This window comes from Neovison vison, chromosome 12 (genome assembly GCF_020171115.1).
Source record: "Neovison vison isolate M4711 chromosome 12, ASM_NN_V1, whole genome shotgun sequence".
NCBI classification, from domain to species: domain Eukaryota; kingdom Metazoa; phylum Chordata; class Mammalia; order Carnivora; family Mustelidae; genus Neogale; species Neogale vison.
In genome coordinates this window covers 69,690,428-69,716,103 of record NC_058102.1, presented here as the reverse complement: position 1 = coordinate 69,716,103, position 25,676 = coordinate 69,690,428, and the positions used below count along the sequence as shown (strand labels likewise).

General features: G+C 36.5%; 1 protein-coding gene across 8 annotated transcripts in view; it reads right to left on the bottom strand.

The window, feature by feature from the left end:
• Positions 1 to 25,676, bottom strand: part of DNAI7 (dynein axonemal intermediate chain 7) — a 63,305-nt gene that overhangs the window by 16,637 nt on the left and 20,992 nt on the right. For 7 of the 8 annotated variants that reach the window (XM_044229141.1, XM_044229143.1, XM_044229148.1 and 4 more), the window contains 3 exons: positions 22,170 to 22,316; positions 19,444 to 19,547; positions 17,790 to 18,099 (listed from right to left, as the gene is read on the bottom strand). In XM_044229141.1, coding sequence (XP_044085076.1) covers positions 17,790 to 18,099; positions 19,444 to 19,547; positions 22,170 to 22,316 — 561 coding nt within the window. The remainder of the gene's footprint in view (positions 1 to 17,789; positions 18,100 to 19,443; positions 19,548 to 22,169; positions 22,317 to 25,676) is intronic. The other variant, XM_044229144.1, reaches the window with a different exon arrangement.

Sequence of the window (25,676 nt, the reverse complement as noted above, 5' to 3'; positions counted from 1 at the left end):
TAATAAATCCATAAAAACAATATGTGCTAAAAACTGCCTGGAAACTTTGACAGAATATGAAACAGAAGGGAGCTGAACTATAACTTTTCAGTGAGACCTGGGCTCAGTAGATATAGGAATTGGCTTATAATATGGGAAGAACTTCATAGTACCCTAGCAAAGTATTTTTCATTGTAAGTTAATGTACAGATGTTGTAAAATTGAAAGTTTTTAATATATATAGAATTTGAATTTGATATAAAACAACCTGGATCATGAATAAGATCAGTGGAACCAGAACAGAGTTTCCAGAAATAGATCTCATGGTCTACTTGGGAGTTTAGCATTTGGCATTTTAGACCAGCAAGAAAAACCTACGTTCATGTGATAAGTGTTTTGAGACAGTTGGTTAAGATTTGAAATAAACGTAGATTCTTCCTACTTTACACTAAAATAAATTCCAGACGGATAAAAGATTTCAATGTAAAAACAGAGTTAAGCCAATCAAAAGCCACAAAACCCATGCAAGTAGTTGATGAGAAAGTATATATTGACATCAACAATTACCAGTGCAGTTGGTAATCTTGATATTGCAGAGCTGCAAAACATCAGCATTCAATACAAACTCGTCTAGAATCCTATTGTCCATCAAAAGAACATCTATATAAAGGAAGTTCATTGACCTGAAGTCCATTTTTTTTTCATCAAAAGGTGATTTACATTTAGAGCTTCAGAACAAATTGTTGAAATTGGCTCTTCATAAGGAATTAAAATGAATTTTGAAAACAGGGTCATTTGCTTTATTTTGTCTAAAAGCTAAGAATGAATATCCTGAGTCTGCTGAAGTCTCATTTATTCCTGTGGCTTTAATACCACCAGCAGGCCAGTGGTTTCCAGATCAATGCTAGCGATGCTCTTCGGGACGCCTACCCTCAGTACTGCTCAAGTCTAGAAGTGCAGGGCATAATGTGCATGGGGACATGGCGCTGGGCCTGACTGCTCAGAGTTCCAGCTCACATAACTTACCTGACATTTCCATTTGTGTGTCCCCAAAGTACCATGCCCAAAATAGAAGTTTTGTTTCACTGTCCCTCTCAACCAGGTCAGCCCGTTTCTGTGCATCTCAGTAAACTGTACCACCATCTGCTTAGTTTCCCAAAATAAAAACTCCACAAGATTGTTCATTTTACCTGCAAAACATGTCCCTAAAATATCCACCTTTCCATTTCTCTTACTACGACCTTTGACCAAGCACCACTGCTTCTAATGCCTCCCCACTGCTATTTAACCAGATGCTGGGGGCTTCTATTCTAGCCCCGCACAATCCATTCTCTGCGTAGTAGCCAGAATAACCTTGCAAAGCTATAAATCACATCATGCCACCCTCCCTCTTACAAACCCCTAATGGCTTCCCACTGCATTTACAATAAAACCTTAACTTCTTACTCTGGCCTGCAAAGCCCTGCTTCTTCTGGCTTCTGCTTTCCTCTCTGATGTCATCATATACCACTTTCCTTCTTCCACCATATGTCAGGCTACTACTGGCCATCTTATCTGGCACTCATTTCTGTCTCATGATCTTTGTAGTAATTGTACTCTCAGACTAGAATATTTTTACCCTATTACATAGCTGATTCCTCCTAGTCATTCTCAGCTTAAATAATAATTCATCATACAAGCCCTCCCCAACCACCCAATCCAGTTACCATCAGTCACTCCCATAATCCTGTTTAATTTGGTACATGACATTTATTACTACCTGTTTTCCAGTTTTTCTTATTTATTGTTGGTTTCCTATGACTTGTATATAAATCATGAGAGCAAGAATCTCATCTGTCCTTTCATCACTGTCCTTTGAGGGAAGAACAGTATCCGCATACACAGGTAGACATTAAAAAATATTTGTTGAGGGGCGCCTGGGTGGCTCAGTGGGTTAAGCCTCTGCCTTCGGCTCAGGTCATGATCTCAGGGTCCTGGGATCAAGCCCCACATTGGGCTCTCTGCTCGGCAGGGGGCCTGCTTCCCCCCCCCCTGCCCTCTCTTCCTGCCTCTCTGCCTACTTGTGATTTCTCTCTGTCAAATAAATAAATAATATCTTTTTAAAAAAATTTGTTGAGTAAAGAAATAAGCACAAGTTCCAGGGTATGACCATGGAAATGGGTCACTGAAGCAGATCTGTGGAAAGCTGAAGGTCTTTGAATGTTAATGCTATATTTTTACACGGGTCATTCTCATGGATTTTTAATTTATCCATAATGATGCCAAGGAGTACCTGAATCTCTAAGGATATTTCATATCTTTACACTTTTTTCCATAACCAGAAAAATTTCCTTTCCTTCTTATCTAAACTTCTCCATGCCTATCAAAAGATTTACTTCAAATATTACTTCATCAGAGAAGACTTCTTTTCACTGTTTTTCTTTTGGATTAAATGTGATCTCTTAACTCCATCCATAATCTCTCTCGTTGCACATATCAGAATGTATGGTAACTGTTACTATTCTCCACAAGATTTTTAGTTCATTTACTGTTCTCCATAAGATTTTTAGTTCATTCATTTAGTTCACTCATTCATTTTAGTTCATTGAAAATAAAGATCATGTTGAGTTTCTTATAGAAGGTACTTAGTAATGTTTTATATATATCTACTCATATTTATGTTAAATCTTATATCTTTTTAGAGTATCTTAAAGACAAAGACTATTTTTAACTTGAACTTTGAAAAGTTCCCATAACTTGAACTATTTTTAACTTGAACTTTGAAAAGTTCCCTTTGAAAAGGCCCATATATCATGCATACCCCTTAGATCACTACAATATTTCTGAAGGTGATTATTGTCTTTTTAAAAAAACTTCTCATAAATGTGTGATATTTAAACTAGGCCTTTCTAAAAAGTTTCTAAGATATATAAATTGGGAAGATGATTACCCAATACCTATAATTTTATTGTGTTATTATTAAATTTAAATTAACTAAAATATGGTACTAAGAGCCCTCTAGTGGTGAAGTTCTTAATAGACCTAGGGGAAAAAAGCTAATTGGCTCATCTTCTAAAAGAATTAATTTTTTTAACAAGGTGCTAAATGCTTTTTTTGTGTGATCATATCACATATCACTATGCAACTCCGGTATTTGGGTAATTCCTTCATTTTTTAAAAAAGATTTTATTTATTTATTTATTTATTTTAAAGATTTTATTTTATTTATTTGAGAGAGAGAGACAGTGAGAGAGAGAATGAGCGAGGAGAAGGTCAGAGAGCGAAGCAGACTCCCCATGGAGCTGGGAGCCTGATGTGGGACTCGATCCCGGGACTCTGGGATCATGACCTGAGCCGGAGGCAGTCGTTTAACCAACTGCGCCACCCAGGCGTCCCGAAAAAAGATTTTATTTATTTGTCAGAGAGAGAGAGAGAGAGCACGACAAGCAACGGGAGAGACAGGCAAAGGGAGAAGCCAGCTCCCTGCTAAGGAAGGAGCCGGACAGGGCACTCGATCCCAGGACCTGGAATCACAACCTGAGCTGAAGGCAGATCCCTAAACAGCTGAGCCACCCGGGCGTCCCTAATTGCTGCATTATTCTACCAACAATTTGTCTTGCAACCAGCCTCCAAATTCATTAAAAAGGGGAGATAAATCTATATTAAAATATGCCAAACTAAAATTTTAAAGGTAAGCAGTTTACCCTAAATGAAAAAATAAAGTTGTAAAAATAAAGAAATCTCTTCCTCTAAATCCAAAATATTCTAAGTTTTCCTACTGATGTTACAGGTAGTCCCTAATTCATACATACACTTAAACACATGTACACAGATACATAAAAGTTAAATTTCATGAATTTGTGTGCCAATTAAAAAAATTAAGAATACACTTGCCAAACACAAGTGTTGAGAATGGTATTTAGGATTATGAGAGTTCCTATACTGCTGTGATTATAAGGAATACAAACCTAACTGTCCCTCATATATTTTGCTTCAAATTCATTCTAAGTTCCAAAAGGACTTCCTGAGGAGCACTTCCTGAGGCGTGGTGGTGGAAGTGGAGCCTCCCTATCACCACTTGTATTATGTCAGAGCACTAGGGATCAGAACTGCTGAGGACAGGGTCCCAGAGAATTTCTCCTGACAAGCTTGAAGATTGCCTAAACATAGCTAAGTGGTTCCCACCCACTCAACTGTAATTTAAAGGGTCTTAAGCATTTCTAATACAGAATAACTTAAATGTGGATAGTAGTTGATTCCTTGATACGGGTGGCTGTTTTTTTTATGTAGGTTGTTCACAACAAATCAGACTTAAGTCAGGGCCTACTTTTAATCACTTAACCATACATTCATTCACTTATTTCATCATTCATTCAAATAAACGTCCACTGAACCCCAACCATGTACCAGGCCTTGTGCTTATGGTAAATACGAACTCTGTCAAGACTATGCTTGTCCTCAAGATCATAATTATTGTTTAAGGTTAAGAATTCTGATAATTAAGCAGAATAAGAATGGAGTAGAGACATCTAATTTAGCCTGAAGGAGAAAACTTTATGAGGTAAAATTTAAGGTAAGTCTTTAAAGACAAAGAGAGGGGCACCTGGGTGGCTCAGTGGGCTAAGCCTCTGCCTTTGGCTAAGGTCGTGGTCTTGGGGGTCCTGGGATGGAGCCTCACATCAGGCTCTCTGCTCAGCAGGGAGCCTGCCCCCCCACTCCCCCACCCCGCCCACCCGCCTGCCTCTGCCTACTTGTGATCTCTGTCAAATAAATAAACAAAATCTTAAAAAAAAAAAAAAAAAAAGACAAAGAGAAGTTAGGTGCAGTGGATGAGGATAATGGGTGTAAGAGAATTTCCCAATGACAAAATAGCAAACGGGGTTATCACAGAGTCCTACGAATTTCTCTCTTTAGAATCAAAAAAGGAAATACATTGTTTCATTTTCTATTAGAAAAGTAATGTGTGAAAAAAAATGTGTGTGGGTTCAGTACTTGCTTACTGTAAATTCAAACAATACAGAAGTGTAAAAATTTTTAAATCACTGATAGTATACAATCATCTCACTTTTCTCACACTCCCCAGACCTGACCACCAAAACAGCCACTGTTTGGTGACTAGGCTTCCAGACTTTACTCTATGCATTAACAAGTAACAGAAATCCCCTCACAAAACAGAATCCTATGGCTAATGTGGTTTTGTAACTTGAATAAGTATCTTAACAATATATTTTCAGTATCTTTCTATATAAAAGTATATAGGTTCCCATTCGAGATGATGATGTAGGAGGATCTTAAAACCACCTCCTCCCACAGACACATCAAAACTACAGCTACATACGGAACAGTTTCCTCGGGGTTGGGGGGAGCCCAAAACAAGCTGAGTGACTCCCACACATTGGGTGGATGAAAAAAACCCTACATTAAAGTGGGTAGGAAAGGCTGAGACACAACCTTGCCATGAATCCCACCTCCCCGCAGTGACCCGCAATTGGGAAGGAATACATAAACATCATCATCTCTCTGAGGACTGAAGTATTTGAACCCCATATCTAGAACTCTTAAAACCTGCAATTGAGAGACCAGCTCCTAAAATACCTAGCTCTGAGAGCAGATGGGGCTTGTGTCCACAAAACCCACAAGGCCATAGCAAGCTGAGAAAGAGCTAAAAGGTTCCAGTCCAAGACTTACCAGCCTTAGGGCCTAGTGCAGAAGCAGCTGACTGAAAATCACCTTGACTTTCTGTGAAAGAGGCTTATTAGCTTATCTTAAAGTATAGGCCTGAGGGCCAGGCATCTAATTTAACACACATCTAGGGACCTACTGAATTACTCTTCAGAAACAGAAACCAGTGGGCACTATCTCAGCGTTCTCCCTCCGTCTAGCTCCAGATGCCAGTATCTCCCAGAAAGGAGCTTGTAACCTCTTTCTGTGTGTGATTTTTGCAGCTGCCACCCAAGGGGACACCTTTAGATTGCCTGGCTTTGGTGACCAATAGGGCTCACACACGAGTCCCATAAGGCTATAACAAATAGAGAAAGAGTTCTTAACTGGCCACCTTCCCCAGGGCACAGCAGAGAGGAACCAGATCCAGGAGCTTAGTCTTTTTGTGAAAGAGGCCTACTAAGCTTATCTAAACAGCTGTAGCCTGATGGGCAGGTTTCTAGCTAAAAACATGTCCAAGGGCCCACTGTAATCCTGTCCAGAGACTGCAATGGGTGGTCTCTCTGCTCGCTCTAGAGCACCAGTATCCAGCAGAGCTGAGTTAGTACACATGCTTGGTGCCCTGAGTTTTGCATCTAATTCCCTGGGTTTTGTGGCTGCTGCCCAGGGGACACCTCTTGATTGCGTGGGGATGGTGGCCAATGGGCTTGTGTTCATGAGTTCATCAAAAAACAGTTGCAAAGAAAGTCTTAACTGGCTATCACCCCAGGGCGTAGCTCAGAGAGGGAGCAGTCAAAAATATCCTTCTTCCAGTACTCCCCCAAAAGATGTATATTTGCATACTGCTGCCTGAAGGCCTGGTTTCCAGTTAGCCTGAAACTAGGTGCTGATTGAGACCCTCATCTTCAGGAAACTGATGGATCTTGGTGCATTCTCAGCTACTGAGAGCCATTAAAAATAAAGGAGCCTGCTTTGTACTATCACAAAGATTAAAAGACAATGAAGAGCTAGGGCAGGGTTGAAAGATACATTTTATCTGCTACATGAAGCTACTCCAAGACTGGGAGAGGTGGCTGTTTAATGCACAGAAGCCAACACAGAGAGTCAAGTAAAATGAAGAAACAAAGGAATATATTCTAAAGGAAAAAACAAGATAAAACCTCAGAGAAGACCTTACTGAACTGGAGATAAGTGGCTTATCTGATAAAGGTTCAAAACAAAGGTCATAAAGATGCTCACCAGCATCAAAAGAAAAAGGGATGAACAAAGTGAGATTTTCAACAAAGAACATACAAGAGTGTGGAATAGAAATCACAGAGCTAAAGAATACAATAAATTTAACTGAAAAATACAATTAATAGACTCAAAGACAGGGCAGTAGAATTCACCCAATCAGAGTAGAGAAAGAGAGAGTGAGAAAGTGTGGAGATAGCTTTAGAGACTCACAGACATTATACAGACCAACACTCACATTATAGGGGTCCCAGAAGGAGAAAAGAGAAGGGGGTAGAAAACTTATTAGAAGAAATAATGATTGGAAACTTCCCTACCTTGGGGAAGAAAACGGACATCCAGATTCAGAAAGCCCAGAAAGTTCCAAAAAAGATGAACGCAAAGAGATCTACACCAAGACACATTGTTAAGTGTCAAAAGTAAAAGACAAGGAAAGAATCTAAAAAGCAGCAAATGAAAAATATTTCATGACATACAAGGTAGCCCCCATAAACCAGTGAGCAAATTTTTTTCAGCAGAAAGTTTGCAGTCCAGACGAGAATGCCACAATTTATTAGCTAAAAGAAACAAACAAAAACAAAAACAAAAAGCCCTGACAATGAAGAATACCTGGTAAAGTTATCATTCAGAACTGGAGGAGAGATAAAGAGCTTTCCAGACAAGCAAAAGGTAAGAGTTCATCACCACTAGAATAGCCTTATACATAAGAAATGTTAAAGGGACTTCTTCAGATTGAAACAAAAGGGTACTAATTAGTAACGGGAAAACACTTGAAAGTATAAGTCTCACTGGTAAAGGTAAATATATCGTAAAATTCAGAATAATTAATGGCGTAAAGATGGTGAGTCAACTTCTCATAAAGCTACTATAAAGGTCAAAATAAAAAAGCAGTAAAAATAACTCTAACTACAATAATTTCCTAAGGAATACACAAGTAAAAAATGTAAATGGTGACATCAAACCCATCAAACATGGTGGGAGTAAAAATAGAGTTTCAGGGGCGCCTGGGTGGCTCAGTGGGTTAAAGCCTCTGCCTTCAGCTCAGGTCATGATCACAGGATCCTGGGATCGAGCCCCACATCGGGCTCTCTGCTCTGTGGGGAGCCTGCTTCCTTCTCTCTCTCTCTCTCTGCCTGCCTCTCTGCCTGCTTGTGATCTCTGTCTGTCAAATAAATAAATAAAACCTTAAAAAAAAACATAGAGTTTCAGAATGTGTTCAAACTTAAATTGTTATCAACTTAAAATAGATTTTTATAAATATGTTGTCTTATATAAGCCTCACAGTATCCACAAAGCACACAACTTATTAGAGATACACAAAAGATAGAAAAGAATCAAAGCATACCACTACAAATCAAGGAATCAATCAAAAGGAAGAGAGCAAGAAAAGAAGAAAGAACAGAGGAATTACAAAATAACTAAAAAACAATGAACAGAATGTCAGTAAGTAAATACCTATTAATAATTACTTCAAATGTGAACCAGCTAAACTTTCCAGTCAAAAGACATAGAATGACTAAATCATAAAAAAGGAAGACTTGGGCACCTGGGTGGCTCAGTTGGTTAGGCAACTGCCTTTGGCTCAGGTCATAATCCCAGAGTCCTGGCATTGAGTCCCGCCATCGGGCTCCCTGCTCCACGGGGAGTCTGCTTCTCCCTCTGACTTTCTCCTCTCTCATGCTCTCTCTCACTGTCTCTCTGTCAAATAAATAAATAAAATCTTTAAAAAAAAAAAAAAAAAAAAAGGAAGACCTATCTATTGGCTGCCTAAAAGAGATTCACTTCCCATGTAAAGACACACACACTGTGTGAAGGGATGGAAAGAAATACTCCATGCAAAGGGAAACCAAAAGAAAGATAAGGTAACTGCAATTTTATCAAAGACGTTAAGATAAAGACTAATAAGAGACAAAGGTCATTACATAATGATAAAGGGGCCAATCTAACAAGAATACATGACATAAATACTTATGTCCCCAACATAGGAGCACCTAAATACAGAAACAATTATTAACAGATCTAAGGGAGAAATAGAGAGCAATACAATAATAGTAGGGGACTTTAATACCCCACTTTTATCAATTATTAGATCACTCAGACAGAAACCAATAAGGAAACATTGCCTTTAAATAATATGTTAGATCAGGTGGATTTAACAGACATTTATAGGCCATTCCAACCAAATGCAACAGAATACACATTCTTCTCAAGAGCATATGGAACACTCTCTTCTCCAAGGATGATATATTAGGCCAGAAAATAAGTCTTAATAAATATAAGAAAACTGATTTTATATCAAGCATCTTCTCCAACCACAATATGAAACTAGAAATCAATTATAAGAAGAAAACCAGAAAATTCACTAATATGTGGTGTTTAAACAACATGCTACCAAACAACCAATGGGTCAAAGAAGAAATAATAGAGAAATTTTAAAAAACACCTTGAGACGAATAAATATAGAAACACAACATACCAAAACCTATGGGATGTAACAAGAAGAGTTAGAAAACAAAAGTTCATAGCAATAAATACCTATATCGAGAAACAAGAAAGATTCCAAATAAACAACCTAACTTTATACCTCCAAGAACTAGAAAAGGAACAAATGAAGCCTAAAAATAGAAGTAAATAATGAAGAGTAGGATAGAAATAAATGAAGTAGAGACTAAGAAAACATTAGAAAGATCAATGAAATAGTTATTTTTTATTTTTAGATTTTATTTGGCTGTATTTATGTATTATTTTATTTTTTTATCATTATTATGTTATGTTAGTCACCATACAGTACTTCACTGGTTTTTGATGTAGTGTTCCATGATTCATTATTTGCATATAACACCCAGTACTCACAGCAAATATGATTCTCAATGGGGAAAAGAAGATCAGGAACACGACAAGGATGTCCACTCTCCCCATTACTGTTCAACATAGTACCAGAAGTCCTAGCACCAGCAGAGAACAAAAGAAATAAAAGGTATTCAAATTGGCAAAGAAGTCAAACTCTCTCTCTTCCCAGATGACATGATACTTTCCGTGAAAAACCCAAAAGACTCCACCACCAAATTACTAGAACTAATACAGCAATTCAGTAATGTGGCAGGATATAAAATCAATGCACAGAAATGAGTTGCTTTTCTATACACTAACAATGTCAGTGTAGAAAGAGAAATCAGGGAATCGACTCCATTTACAATAGCACCAAATACTATAAGATACCTAGGATTAAACCTAATCAAAGAAATAAAACATTTATAGTCTAGAAACAACAGAACACTTATGAAAGAAATTGAAGAAGACACAAAAAGATGGAAAAGCACTCCATGCTCATGGATTAGAAGAATAAACATTGTTAACATGTCTATGCTGCCCAGGGCAATCTATACTTTTCAATGCTATACCGATCAAAATACCAATGGCATTTTTCAAAGAGCTATTTTTTAAAGAAGATAAACAAAATTAACAAAACTTTGGCTGGGTTCACCAAGAAACAAATAAATAAAATCAGAAATGAAAGAGGAGACATTACAACTGATACCATAGAAATACAAAGGATAAGAGACTACTCTGAACAATTACACACTAACAAAATATACAACCCAGAAGAAATGGATGTTCCTAGAAACATACAACCTGCCAAGACTGAATATTAAAGAAACAGAAAATATGAACAAATCAATTTATAGTAAGGAATTGAATAAGTAATCAAAAATCTCCTAGCAAACAAAAATCCAGGACCAGATGGCTTCATTGATGAATTCTACCAAACATTTAAAAGAATAATTAATACTAATCCTTCTCAATTGTCTTTCCAACAATGCAATAAAATGGAATATTTCCAAACTCATTTTACAAGATCACTATTATCCTGATACCAAAGCCAAACAAGAACACCACAAGAAAATTACAGGTCAATATTCCTGATAAACATAGCTGCAAAATCCTCAATAAAATATTAGCAAAGGGAATTCAGCAATACATTAAAATGGTCATACACTATGATTAAGTAAGATATTACAGGGATACAAGAATGGTTCACATCCATAAGTCAGTCAAAGTGATGAAGGATAAGAATCATATGATTATCTCAGTAGATGCTGAATTTGACAAAATTCAACAGCCATTTTGAAAAGAACTTTCAACAAAGTAGGTCTATAGGGAATGTACCTTAGCATAATGAAGGCCATATATGACAAGCTCACAACCATCTATACCCAACACTGAAAAGCTGTAAAGCTTTTCGTATAAGACCAAGAACAAGACAAGGAGGCCCACTCTTACCACTTTTATTCAACATAATATTGGAAGCCCTAGCCAGGGAAATTAGTCAAGCAAAAGAACAAGTAAAAATACCACTATTTGCAGATGACATGATATTATACATAGAAAACACTAAGGACTACACCTTAGAACTTGTTAGAACTTGTCAACAAATTCAGTAAAGTTGCAGGATACAAACAACATACAAATATCAGTAATGTTTCTATACACTAAAAACAAACTATCAGAGAAATCAAGAAAATAATCCAGTTACAATTATATCAAAAAGAATAAAATTCCAGGAATACATTTAACAAAGGAAGCAAAAGACCCATATATTGAAAACTATAAAACACTGATAAAAAAAATTAAAAACACAAATAAATGAAAAGATGTTCTATGTTCATGGAGAGAAAGAATTAATATTGTTAACAAGTCCATTCTAGCCAAAGCGATCTGCAGATTCAGTGTGATGGCTATCAAAGTTCCAATGACATTTTTTTATAGAAATAGAACAAATGATCCTAAAATTTGTATAGAATCACAAAAGGCCCTGCTAAGCCAAGGCAATAATGAGAAAGAAAAACAAAGCTGAGGCATCACACATTCTGATCTGAAATTATATTACAAACCTATAGCAATTAAAACAATATTACACTGGCATAAAACAAACACATGTATCAACAGAACAGGATACAGAGACCAGAAATAAACCCATGCATGCCTGGTCAATTAATTTACAAAAAGTACCTGGGAATATGCTATGAAAGAAGACCAGTTTCTTCAGGAAATGGTGCTAGGAAAACTGGATGGACATATGCAAAAGAATGAAACTGGAACACTTTACATCATACACAAAAATTATCTCAAAATGAATTAAACACTTGAACATAAGATCTAAAACCATAAAACTCCTAGAAGAAAACATAGGTGGTAAACTCCTTAATATTAGTCTTGGTGACCAAAAAACAAAGGCAACAAAAGCAAATATGAATAAGTGGGATTATATCAAATGAAAAAGCTCCTGTAGAACAGACGAAACAATCAACAACATGAAAAGGCAACTTACCAAATGAAAGAAAATATTTGCAAATCATCTATTTGATAAGGGGTTAATATTCAAAATATATAGAATCTACATAATTCAATAGTAAAAAACAATGCAATATAAAAATAAGTAGACATTTTTCTGAAGAAGACATTTAAGTACATGAAAGAGGCCAATGGGTACATGAAAAGGTACTCAAGATCACCAGTCATCATGGCTGTGCAAATCAAAACCACAATGAGATATCACCTCTTACCTGTTAGGATAACTATTTTCAAAAAGATAATAACAAGGATTGGCAAGGAAACATAGAAAAAGGAACCCTTGTGCACTGTTGGTGGGAATGTAAATTGGTGCAGTCACTATGAAGAATAGTCTGGAGCTTCCTCAAAATAATTAAAAAATAGAACTACCATATGATCCACTCTTGGGTATTTATCCAAAGTAAATAAAAACACTAACTTGGAAAGATGTATGCACTGCCATGTTCACTACAGCATTATCTATCGTAGTCAAGACACAGATGCAATGTAAATGTCCACTGATGGATGAATGGATAAAGAAAACATGGTATAGGGGCGCCTGGGTGGCTCAGTGAGTTGGGGCCTCTGCCTTGGCTTGAGTCGTGATCCCGGCGTCCTGGGATCGAGCCCCGCATCGGGCTCCCTGCTCGGCGGGAAGCCTGTTTCCCGTCACCCCCTCACCCCCGCGCCTGCCTCTCTGCCTACTTGTGATCTGTCAAATAAATAAATAAAATCTTAAAAAAAAGAAAAAAGAAAAGAAAACATGGTATATATACACAATGGAATATTATTAAGTAGAAACAATCAACAATCAAAAAGGAAATCTTGCCATTTGTGACAACATGGATGGACCCTGAAGGCATTATGTGAAATAAATCAGAGAAAGACAAATATTGGATGATCTCACTTATATGTGGAAGCTAAACAAGACAAAACAAACTCAAACGCAGAGATTTACCAGAGATCAGGAGGTGAATAAAATGGATGAAGATGGCTAAAAGGTAAAAAAAGGCTAGGTATAAAATGCATCCTGGGGATATAATGTACAGCATGGTGACTGTAATTCATATCATATTGTATATTTGAAAGTTCCTAAGAGATATCTTAAAAGTTCTCATCACAAGAAAGTATTTGTAACTATGTGTGATGATGGATATTAACTAGACTTATTGTGGTAATTATTTCATAGTAAAGATATCAAATGATATGTTGTACACCTGAAAATAGGTATGTCAATTTTATCTCAATAAAAATTTAGAATTTAGGGATGCCTGGGTGGCTCAGTTGGTTAAGCAGCTGCCTTCGCTCAGGTCATGATCCCAGCATCCTGGGATCGAGTCCCACATCGGGCTCCTTGCTCCGCAGGGAGCCTGCTTCTCCCTCTGCCTCTGCCTGCCATTCTGTCTGCCTGTGCTCGCTCTCTCTCTCTCTCTCTCTCTGATAAATAATAAATAAAAATCTTTAAAAATTTAGAATTTAAAAGAAGTACATAAAAACTATATGTACTACTACTAATAGTACATATTGAATGGCTACTAATATTTGTTGACTGATAATTACTCTGTGAACTATATTTGCTTCTATAAAAATCTCAATAAACATTGTAACACATTTTTATTTACTTGTCATATTATTTCATGATAAATTACTAAGATTAAAATCACTATTGGGTACATTTACATGGTACCAAACTGCCCTTCAGAAAGATTTGTACAAATTCACATATCTAACAACAGTATGTGAAAATGCCTTCTCCCCCTCATGCTCAACCTGAGAAGACAGGGTATATAATGCTGCTTCTAATTCGATCATTTACTTGATTCAGTATCTTTTCATTCCTTCATTGGCTAGTTGTACTTCTCCTCTCAGCTGCTTTTCCAAATCCTCTGTCTAATTTTACATTAGGAAATTATCTTACCAATTTGTAAAAGTCTTTTATATTAAAATATTAACCTCTTGTTTTATATGTTTAAATAGTTTCTCATTTCATTATCTTTCAACTCTCTTCATAGAAAGTTTTATTTGGCTATACAAATGTTTGAATCCAGTGAATCTCCTTTTATGGTCTTGATTTTGATGCACTGAGAAGATCTTCTTATAAAGACAATAAAATAACTTTCCTATGTTCTCCTCATATATTTCTATCATTTTGAGTTTTGATTAGTTTGTTTTTATATTTAAAACATCAATGTTATTTTTTTAATCTATAGCATGAAATACAAGTAAAAACTAATTTCAAATCTCAAGCCAATTATTATATTAAGCCCATCTTTCCCTTCTCAATCTCTGGAACTTCTTTTATACAGATTTTCAGTCTCTTACTCCTTTGCACCCTTTCTTTTATTCCCCCCCCCAATTCCAAATTATCTTCATCCTCCCCTTTTGAGCTGCTGATTCTCTTTATATATCCAATGATTTTTGCCTTCTGCAGGCTACCCACACTTACAAAAAAGGTGGCTTACACTGTTCAGAATTCGTAGCAAGAGTGACCTCTGTTCAAATCTGCTCTCTCTCCTTCCCTACCCAAGTGCCTGGGGGATTCTTCACACCAAGCGGTCACTGCTCCCCAGGCTTGATGCGGCCCCACCAATCCTCCCTCAGCACAGCAGATGGCTTTTCCCTCCTGCCTCGCACACTTAACTATTACTGCGGGATTCTTCTGCTTCTGTGGAACTCATACATGCTTTAGCATCATTCATATAAACTTTCTCAGAATGCTGTGGGCGTTTTGGAAGGATGACAGATCATGCGCATAAGCATCTATACACACACGCCTGTTCGGTGTGATAAGAGTTTGGGTTCCTGAAACAGGCGCTAAGTGAACTAATGTTACTCATTTTGGGGCCATTTTCTCATTTGAAATCGCCTGATTAATAGAGTTCCCTCTAGCTAGGTTTCCCTGCCTACCCTCCACACAATTGTAGGTCAAACTTCCCAGGCTGTGGAGAAGTTTCATAAAATAAAGTAACTTCTGCTGTATCACTCATTGCCGGCTCATCTTTATTCTGGGTTTCCTAGATTACCTACTTGATGACAGCTTCAGTATTCCATGAAACATGCATTTTACCAGTGGGTAGAAAACTTTTCCTGGGCATACTTTTGTGGCATTATCAACATTAGCCATTGGTATACCTTTAGTTATCGCTATAAGTTAAAACTGTTCAATAAAGCATTAAATAAAAATAGAAAAACCAAATGTACACACATTGGTAAGAGCTATTTGAATTGAGGAAAGCTTAATTTGGTAGCTTTGACCTCCCTAGTTGAGAGGAAAGGAAACAACTTAACTGTACGAAAGGACAGACCTTGAGGAAAATCTGTAATTGTACTATTTGGTATTACAGTGAATTTATATGCTTATATTTTTAATATAAAATTATTTCCAACATTAACAATTATAATAAATCATCACTGCAGAGAGCCTTTTTAACAGACATACGTGCATAATAAAGAATTGTGTTAGCCATGTAAATTCATGTAATCTATCAAATTATGTTTTCTAATTATTATTTCACAATTTTCAAGTAATGTGAAATTCCTGAATAAAATGTTGATGGGTTTTCAATTAAATATTAATTATAATCAAGGAACTTGAGGGGGAGAAATTATCCAATATTTTGAATCAGATCAAGGTCAAACATTTTTAGACACCTTTTTCATACAATAATTTTGTTACCTTGTTTTTAATTTGTTCTGTTTTCATGAATGTTCAACCATAAATCCTGTCAAATTTTAAGTTAATGGGTTTTCATTTTGTTTTTTACTGCATATTTAATTATTGTGAAGTTCAGGGCCCATTTACTCATTCTTTATACTCCTCCCTTAGAAATCAGTATGCCCCTTCCACGCACATCTTATTAGCTAAAGCAAGTCCTAGTCAGGCCTAACTTCAGGGGGATGAGGAAAGTAATCATCCAATATGTTCAGAAAAGGCAGGAGAACTATAAATATTGTTAACTCTATCTAGTGAAGCTAGAGAGGTAAAAATTTTTTTTAATTTTAAAAGCTATTGGATTGCTCAAAGAATGTTCTTTTTAAGAACAAATTTTTGAAGAGCAAATTATTTCCCACCTCTCTAAAATATCAGCTGTATACAGGTTTCTGGGTTCTCCTCCTCTATTCCTTTTCATTTTACATGGTCATAGTCATATTCTAAATACTATTCTTTGTATTGATCATTATGTCATATCTATTTTCTATATTAATAAAGAATCTCTATAATTTTTTATTCTGGTGTGATATTTAAAATGGAATTTTTCAACTACACATATTCTAAGAATTTTTAGTAATTCCTATTCTAATTTCAAACTTACATTCAATCTAATTCTTAACCCTTCCCTGTGTTAAAAGAAAATAAACCAATAAAACAACACATATCATGTCTTAGGCACTTGCAGGAAAATTTATTTCTGGTCCTTCCTAAAATGCAGATTTAAAAAAAAATTTTAATTTATACATTTGCTTATTTATTCATGTGTTTAATAAATATTGATTAGGCATCTACTCTTTGCCAGGGATTGTTCTGTGTGTGTGTGTGTGTGTGTGTGTGTGTGTGTGTTTAAATTTTCCTGTACTTTTATTCCTTTGAATGCCCTGGGTATAAAATTTTAGTGTTTTTTATAATTATTTTTTATTTTTTATTAACATATAATGTATTACTAGCCTCAGGGGTTCAGGTCTGTGAATCGCCAGGTTTATACACTTCACAGCACTCACCATAGCACATACCTTCCCCAATGCCCATAACCCAACCACTCTCCTCCTAACACCTCCCCCAAAATGCAGATTGTTTATGGCCAAACAAAAAGGCTTCTTAGTTCTGAAAAATTCTAAAGAGACAATTCTAAGATAGTAATTAAGTAGCCTGGAAATTCTAGAAATAGGAAAGAACAGAAAATGACTAAAGAAATATGATTATTAAATTACCCAAATATGTTACCTCTAAAGATGTCAACTTTTTCAGAGAGTAGTACAATACTTTAAGAAAATCAGTTTTACTTCATAAAATTCTTTCTTACAAAACCTAAGAAAGTAAGATAATCCTTAGGTTTGTGAAAGTATTTACCTCAAGTTTCCATATAATTCCAAGTTCCCTTAAGTGAATTTGAAATACAATATATAAAAATTAAATTTGCTTCTAAGCTGTCCCTAAAATATAACTGAGCAACTCCTGTGCTGAACTTTAGGATGCTGAAGCAACAGGCTCAACTATGAATAGCGACTATTAATAGAAGGCAAGAAGAAAATATACACATTCAAAATTGAGCTACTGACAAGAAAGTGGCTTTCAGATGACTTCTAGTTGTTTAGGAAAAAATCTTTTTTTTTTTTTTTAAAGATTTTATTTATTTATTTGACAGAGATCACAAGTAGGTAGAGAGAGGAAGGGAAGCAGGCTCCCTGCTGAGCAGAGAGCCCGATGCAGGGCTCGATGCAGGGCTCGATCCCAGGACCCTGGGATCATGACTTGAGCCGAAGGCAGAGGCTTTAACCCACTGAGCCACCCAGGCACCCCTGTTTAGAAAAAAATCTTAAGAATGCTCCAAGGGACTCTAGTAACACCTATTACATGAAGAAAATATGTATGTTTCAAAAATATGTCCTACCGTTTGTACTTCACTACCACTTTGTTCTTCAAATTTTGTTTCTTCTTCATGAACAGAGTTAGACTCATTTTCTTGTTGTTTACCCTCTTCCTGGAGCTCTTTGTCGACTGCTGTTTCTTCATACTTAACTTCATCCTTGACCAAGTGATTGACTGTGGCAGTATATTCTCGTAATGATGTTGGAACAGGGCGCAGTGGTGTGACATGGTCATAGTGAGTATGTAGGAGGCGGAGAGCAATGTCACTTGTTGCCAAAATCCTTGGAATTTCAAATCCAATTTGTGTTTCAGAGAATCTGACACTTTTGTACCTGTAAATAATTTTAACAAAAAGGATTGAGACCCTAGGAAACTAAGTCTGTTGAGAATTTATACCTAAGCGGTATTTCTCTCCACTTGAATTTTGCCAAAATTTGGAGTCCTGATGCATACTTGCTTGATTTGCAGCATTTGGACCCAGTTGCTAATGTTATCCTTCTCAAAACACTCTCTTGGGATCTATGACCCCATACTCTTGTCTTCCATCTCTGGCAGGTCCTTCTCTGTTTCCTCTGTATGGCCTTCTGCCTAACCGTCCCTTAAATGTTAACATTACTCTGCTCTCTATCCAGACCCTCTTTCTTCTTCCCTCTACACAGTCTTCTTGGATATTATTATTTTGATGGCGTGAATCATAACTCACGTTATCAGGAGTTTTCAACATGAGTTCTGTTTCCTGGGATGGGTCAGGGGGAGAAGAGGCATCCTTGAATAGGTTTTAAGAGGTCCAAAAATGCCCTTACTTATGATGAGTATATGTAATAAAGTTCATAAGAGTCCAGGATTCCCCAAAGTTAAGAACTAGTGATCTATATGATGTCTCCTCAAAATATATCTCCAATTCGGATTTTTTTCAATGCTTTCAGACAGTTGTATTCCTTATTTCATAAGTACTTCAAATTCAACAGGTCCAACATTGAACTCATCATCTCTGCAACCCCCCCTCACTATCACTCTCAAATAAAACAAAACTTGTTTCAGCCTCTATTATTCACTATCTGAGTAAAAAGACACCAACTAATTCTCTTCTTAAATCTGGGTAGCTAATACAGGGCTATTCATTTTTTTCCTTTTAAAAGTATACAGATTGTTTTTACTTTTCTATATGTAACACATTTTACAATGAAAAAGGTTATATTATTATATTGTCTCATTAGATTTAAATGACAGGGTATTTCATAGCAAATATAATTTGGAAAATATTTTGTTCCTTCCTGTTAGTAAATATCAAAATTAAACCCCAATTCTTTCCATTGTCATATGACCAGTGTTTTCAGAGATAGGACCAGAACACCTAGGCCTCCTTTTACTTTGGCAATTTTTTCCTAAACCTCACTGCCATACTAACTCAATTAATTTTGACATATTAAAGATTAAACAGAAGAAGGGATCATGATTTATCACAATCACTATCATTTCTCAGAAAGATGTGATTAGCTGAAAATAACTTGCCTAAGGTAAACAAATAGCAGGTTTGCGATTCAAACCCCAGCTGGCTGACCTCCTAACATAGGTTTTTTCCAAGTGTACCATGCTAGTATGCAACAGGCAAGTCCCTGGTCATCATGAGGCGATTCCCAATGTCTTCTGACCTATAGTATCACCCATGGGAATACCTTGGATTCTTCTTGAGGTTTGCCCACACATATAGAGTAACATTTTCATCTTGAATGACTTTTTCCATATTTCCACTGTCCAGATCTGCTAATGTACTAGCCTGCTGTAAGAGAAAAAAGAAAACATTATAAAAGATGAGAGTCCTCAAAAGCTATGCAACTTAGATGACTTATTTAATCACTTAGGTATTAGATTCATTACTTTAAAGAGTAATTTAGGTAAAAGTATCAAAATAACAAAAAATTGTTTTAAAAAAATTCTCTATTCTCTAAATGATACAAATGTATTTTCTTAATTAAATGTGCTTCACCTTTCCACTTAGTTTCTCTTACTGTGTCTAAGGATTAAAGTTGCTCCTATATTCCCAGGATTACTATTATATTACCCTTTTCGATTTTAACATTATCATGACTTTAACTATACACTTGCCTCTTTATTTGTACATTAAAATGTAGATCATGCTACTGTAAAAGTTAGTCTATTTCTGAGTATTATCAAGTTTAGGAAACAAACTGTCCAGTTTATGAAATTCAAATGAGTCAAGTTTTACTAGTCCAATACTTGATATCCAAGATGAAACACACAATTTAAGGAAGTTCTTAAGTATGTTTTAATAAGAACTAATACAGCTTGATGCATATTAACTCTCTTAAATGGCTTAACAAAGTCAATATTGTATGTATTTAGTTGTCACAATATAAAAACGTTGAGGTACTGGAGACTGAATTTATTGCCAATTTTTTAAAAGTAATTGATCCTGCATGCTTCCCCCAACTCCGTGACATTAACTTTTGAAGTGTTCAGGATAGTCTTATAGAACTATTCCACATAGTGAATTTATCTGATTCTTCATGGTATTGCTTAACTTGCTCTTCTGTCCCCTTTATTTTTTGTAACTTCTTTGAAAGTTAGGTCTAGGTAGGTTTAATTATTTTCGGTGAGAAGGCATTCTAGGTTATGCTGTACTCTTCACGATGCATCCTGTCAGAAGGCATATGATGTCCCACTGTTAACAATGTGGACTTGATCGCTTGGTTAACATGGTAAGTATCTCCCAGTTGTGAAGTACACTTTTCCCCAATCTGTAAGTAATCTGTGGCCTATATTTTGGCACCATGAGAATCATGCGCTCCTCAACTACTTTTCACCTAATTATTTAAGTGAAAATGCCCCTAGGGAAAAAAAATGCCCCTTATCATTTATTACATTGAGGATTAAAAAAATGGTGATTTTTCTAACTGACAATTCCTTCACCATTTATCAGATGGCATACCTGTTCTTTCCCTCCATCCCACTTTCTCACTTGCTTTTTTGGAGTATCCCTTTAGACTCACAGATTTTTATTTAGTCAATGGTCTATAATGATTGTAATTATTCTTTTTGATATTCAAGTAATTTCAAATTTGACCAGAGGGAGCCCCTTTAAGTTAGTTCTGTCCTTTTGAATACAATTCCATTAGTCTCTGAGCATTTATTTGCTTTCTAGCACAAGATAACTCATTCTCATCTTTCACTTACCCTGCTCCAGTTCTGGAACCAGCTGTTCACCCCAATTAGACCTGGTTCCATTTTACAGATTAAAAAGAAATCTGGTTCATAGTAGTATTTCCATTTCAAATTAAACATTACAATATTTGGGGCGCCTGGATGGCTCAGTGGGTTAAGCCTCTGCCTTTAGGCTCAGGGTCCTGGGACTGAGCTCCGCATAGGGCTCTCTTCTCAGCAGAAAGCCTGCTTCCCCCTCTCTCTCTGTCTGCCTCTCTGCCTACTTGTGATCTGTCTGTCAAATAACTAAACAAAATCTTTAAAAAAAAACCATTACAGTATTTTTTCTAATCTCTTCATTTACATATTTTCTTTTTTCTCTTAAAATAATCTTGATTACTAAAAATTATAATACATTTCTTTGCTTTTCTTATAATAAAACTGTTCCAAAATTATATTATAAATATTACTACTAATAATAAATTTAGTAAAATTTAAGCCAATTTTGCTATTTTTTTCATAATTAGAACATATTCTACCAAGGCTATACAGAGACTAACATAAACCAAAAGATAAAATAGACACACACAAAAAATGTATGACTTTAGGTTGTTTTCTGATTTAAAGAGCACACAATAAAACAAAAATAGCCATAGAAGACATTCATGGGATAGGATATTAGTCAAAATTTAAATAGGGACTGGACATTAGATTATGGAATTATTACTTCTCAAGGTATAACAATGATTTTAGTTATATGGATATTATCACTAATGATAAGATATTTGGGAAAAACACAGTGACTACCAATAATTATGATCTTAGTCAATTTATCTTGAGTAGTGAATATTTAGCATATAAAGTTTTGTGAATTTATATTCATAGTGATCCTACTAAACCTTAGCAAGTGTAAGAAAAAAAGGGGTGGCTCAGTCGGTTAAGCATCTGCATTTGGCTCAGGTCATGATCTCAGGGTCCTAGGACTGAGCCCCACACTGGCGTCTCTGCTCAGCGAGGAGTCTGCTTCCCCCTCTCACTCTTCCTCTGTGTGTGCTCTCTCTCTTAAATAAACAAAATCTTAAAGAAAAACAGGACTTTAACTATACTGATTTTTTTAAACTAACTTTTCCATAGCCTTTTAATTAAAAAGATGCTGGATTTTATCATATAGTGTAAAATTTTAACTCCTAAAAACTTAATCATAATTTATAAGCAAAAAGAAAAAAAAAATCACACTTACTCTGAGAAGTATTTCTGTGGCTATGTTAAACTTAAGATGAAGGAGCTCCTGGAGTTCTAGAATTGATCCTTGGTACTGTTTTATATTTTTATCTTCCAAATCATATGGTGGCGTTTCCAGTAAAATTAATTTCAATTTCTCAATTAACTATAAATAATAACAAAGTAAAAACTTACTATAAAAATAACCTTCTGACAAATGGTCAAAGAAAAAGTAAAAAGGGAATATTCTATCATTTGCATTGAGGGATACATCATATGTCCTCAGTAAAACATATAAAAATCTTTTCTTATATTCATTGTGTTATTTAAGATCATGGAAAAATAAAATTTTTTCTCCAGAAACTCCATTATAAGAATTCCCAACAACGTGTAACAGAGCTTTCATTAGCAAGTTAATAGAAAGGGGCAGCTTGGATACCTAAGACTATGGAACAGTAGAAATAATGATATAACAACAATGAAGAGGAGGCTGACAAGAAGAGAGTTACTAATATATACTGAATGTTTATGTAGGAGTCCAGGTCAGGCCACCCGCAAATGAACCACAAAGGCCCAACACTGATCATTTTGAACTGAAGCTACTTGAGAGTCAACTGTACAATGACACTTAGACCTCTTCTGTCCTCCTGAAAGGAGGAAACAAATCTCCCATATGAAAAATATCAATCCCTGTACTAAGAAAAGACATCTTTATTACCAGAGGCAAGGGTTATCAAGTAGAGAAAACTGTAGAAATAAACCTTGTTACTTTTTTACTAATCTACTACCTCAGCCCAATTTCTGCTTGGAGTTCCTAATTCAAGCTCACAAACACCTGTTTTCCTTATCCTGTAAATGCCTCACAAATCTATTGTTTCTTTGTCTAAAATGTGCCTGCCTTGGTCATTTCTTTCTTTCTTTTTCTTTTAAGATTTTATTGATTGATTGATTGATTGATTGATTGATTTGACAGAGATTACAAGTAGGCAGAGAGGCAGGCAGAGAGAGAGGGAAGCAGGCTCCCTGCTGAGCAGCTTTCGGATTTGGGGCTGGATCCCAAAACCCTGGGATCATGACCTGAGCCGATCATGACCTGAGCCGATCATGACCTGAGCCGATGGCGGAGACTTTAGCCCACTGAGCCACCCAGGTGCCCCAAGTCTCAATATCATTATTGGGTCTCCATGAGGACATAATAAAACTGTTTTTTTTCTCCCATTAACCATATGAATTCAATTCATATGAATTGAATTCTCCGTCCAGCTGAAAGACCTGGAAGGGTAGAAGAATTTTCCCTCTCCTACACTTACTACATGCCAGGAACTGTTCTAAATCTTTATACGTATTCATTCTATCTTCATTAACTCTATGAGCTAGATACTGTTATTGTGCCTATTTTTATAGATAAGGCAACCGAACTTTCACCTGTAAGGAGTTTGGAAGATCTGACCCCATCCTAACAAGCAAAAAGCTCAACAGAGTGAAAAATCAAAAAAACCCCTCTTTGATCCACAAGAGGGGAAGAAACAGGGCAAACACCTGCCCTCAAGACTGAAGAGACCTAGATTCAGGAGCAAAAGCCACTGCAGAAAACAGTGCCAAGTAAGAACATCTGAACTGTAAATACCAAATTATTGGAAGCTCAGTGTAGGCAACTCTTGAAAGTTAAAAACTCCAGAAAAGGGGCGCCTGGGTGGCTGTCTTTAAGCGTCTGCCTTCGGCTGACTCAGACAGTGATCCCAGCGTCCAGGGATCCTTCCCCGTATCTGGCTCCCTGCTCAGTGGGGAGCCTGTTGCTCTCTCCCCAGCTCCCTGGTGCTTGGGGTCCCTCTCTATCTCTCTCTGTCATAAATAAATTAAAAATCTTAAAAACAACAACAAAACCACCAGGAGAACACAATCATGAAAGGGAGAGGACCCATAATATTGTTAGACTTACCTCCAAACACTCCACCGGGTTCTCCTAACAACTATGGGAGCAAAATCCTTCCTATTTCTACCGGGGGAGGGGAAAAGGAATGCTTTTGAACTACACCAGAGTACTTGGTTCTTTTTTTTTTTTTAAATATACACCATCTTTTTTTATTTTTTTAAAGATTTTATTTATTTATTTGACAGAGATCACAGGTAGGCAGAGAGGCCGGCAGAGAGAGAGGAGGAAGCTGACTTCCTGCTGAGCAGAGAGCCCAATGTGGGGCTTGATCCCATGATGCTGGGGTCATGACCTGAAGCTGAAGGCAGAGGCTTTAACCACCGAGCCACCCAGGCGCCCCGAGTACTCAGTTCTTAACAAGGCCTGATCTCAAGGGAAACTAACTAGAGCCTAATCTGCAGGAATTTTAAGATTTTTTTTTTTTTAATTTATTATCAGAGCCTAACTTACCTGGGGGAAAGAAAACACACAACTCTAGCTGGCTCTAGCCATTCCCTCCCACCTAAAAGGGAATAAAAAAAATTAAAGACAACTGTGAAGTTCACCATGCAGAGATGCAGAGACACAGGCTTTACTGAAAGACTGAGACCTCATTTCAGGACTGTAGGATTCTTCCCCTCTCCCTACCTTATCTCATAGTCACATTACTAAAAGCCTGTTTACAGCAGCTCCTTTTACCTAGTACATCATGTTGAGCTATCAGGAGAAAATTACAAGTCATATCAAAAGGCAAAACCCATAATTTGAAAAGACAAAGCAAGCATCAGAACCACACATGGCAGGGAAGTTGGAATTATCAGACTGGGAATTTAAAACAACTATGATTAATATGCTGAGGACTCTATTGGATAAAACAGACAGCATCCAAGAATAGATGGGCAATGTAAAGGAGAGAGATGGAAATCGTAAGAAAGAACCAGAAAGAGATGCTAGATCAAAGGATACTGTAATGGGAATGGAGAATGCATTTGGTGGGCTAATTAGTAGTCTGGACTCAGCTGAGGGAAGAATCTCTGAGCCAGAGGACATAGCAATAGAATCCTTGAAAACCAAATGGCAAAGACAACAAAAACCTAAAAAAACAACGTAAAAAAATAGAACAAAATATCGTGGGATCGTGGGACAACTACAAAGGGTGTCACATACACATAATGGGGATACTGGAAGGAGAAAAAAAGAGAGAAAGGAACAGAAGAAATATTTGACATAATAATAATTGAGAATTTCCTAAATTAATGTCTGATGCTAAACCACAGGTTCAGGAAGCTCAGAGAACACCAAGCAGGATAAATGCCCTAAAAAACGACACTTAGGCACATCATTTCCAAACTCAGAAAAAGCAAAGATAAAGAAAAAAATCCCCACAGAAGTCAGAGGGAAAAAACCTTACCTTTAGAGGAACAAAAATCAAGAACTGCATTTATCTCAGAAACCATGTAAGTAGGGAGCCTGGGTAACTCAGGCAGGTAAAAATTTGCCTTTGGCTCAGATCATGATCTCAACGTCCTGGGATCAAGCCTCACATCCAGCTTCCTGCTTCTCCCTCTCCCTGCCACACCCCTGCTTGTGCTCTTCCTCTCTGTCAAATAAAAT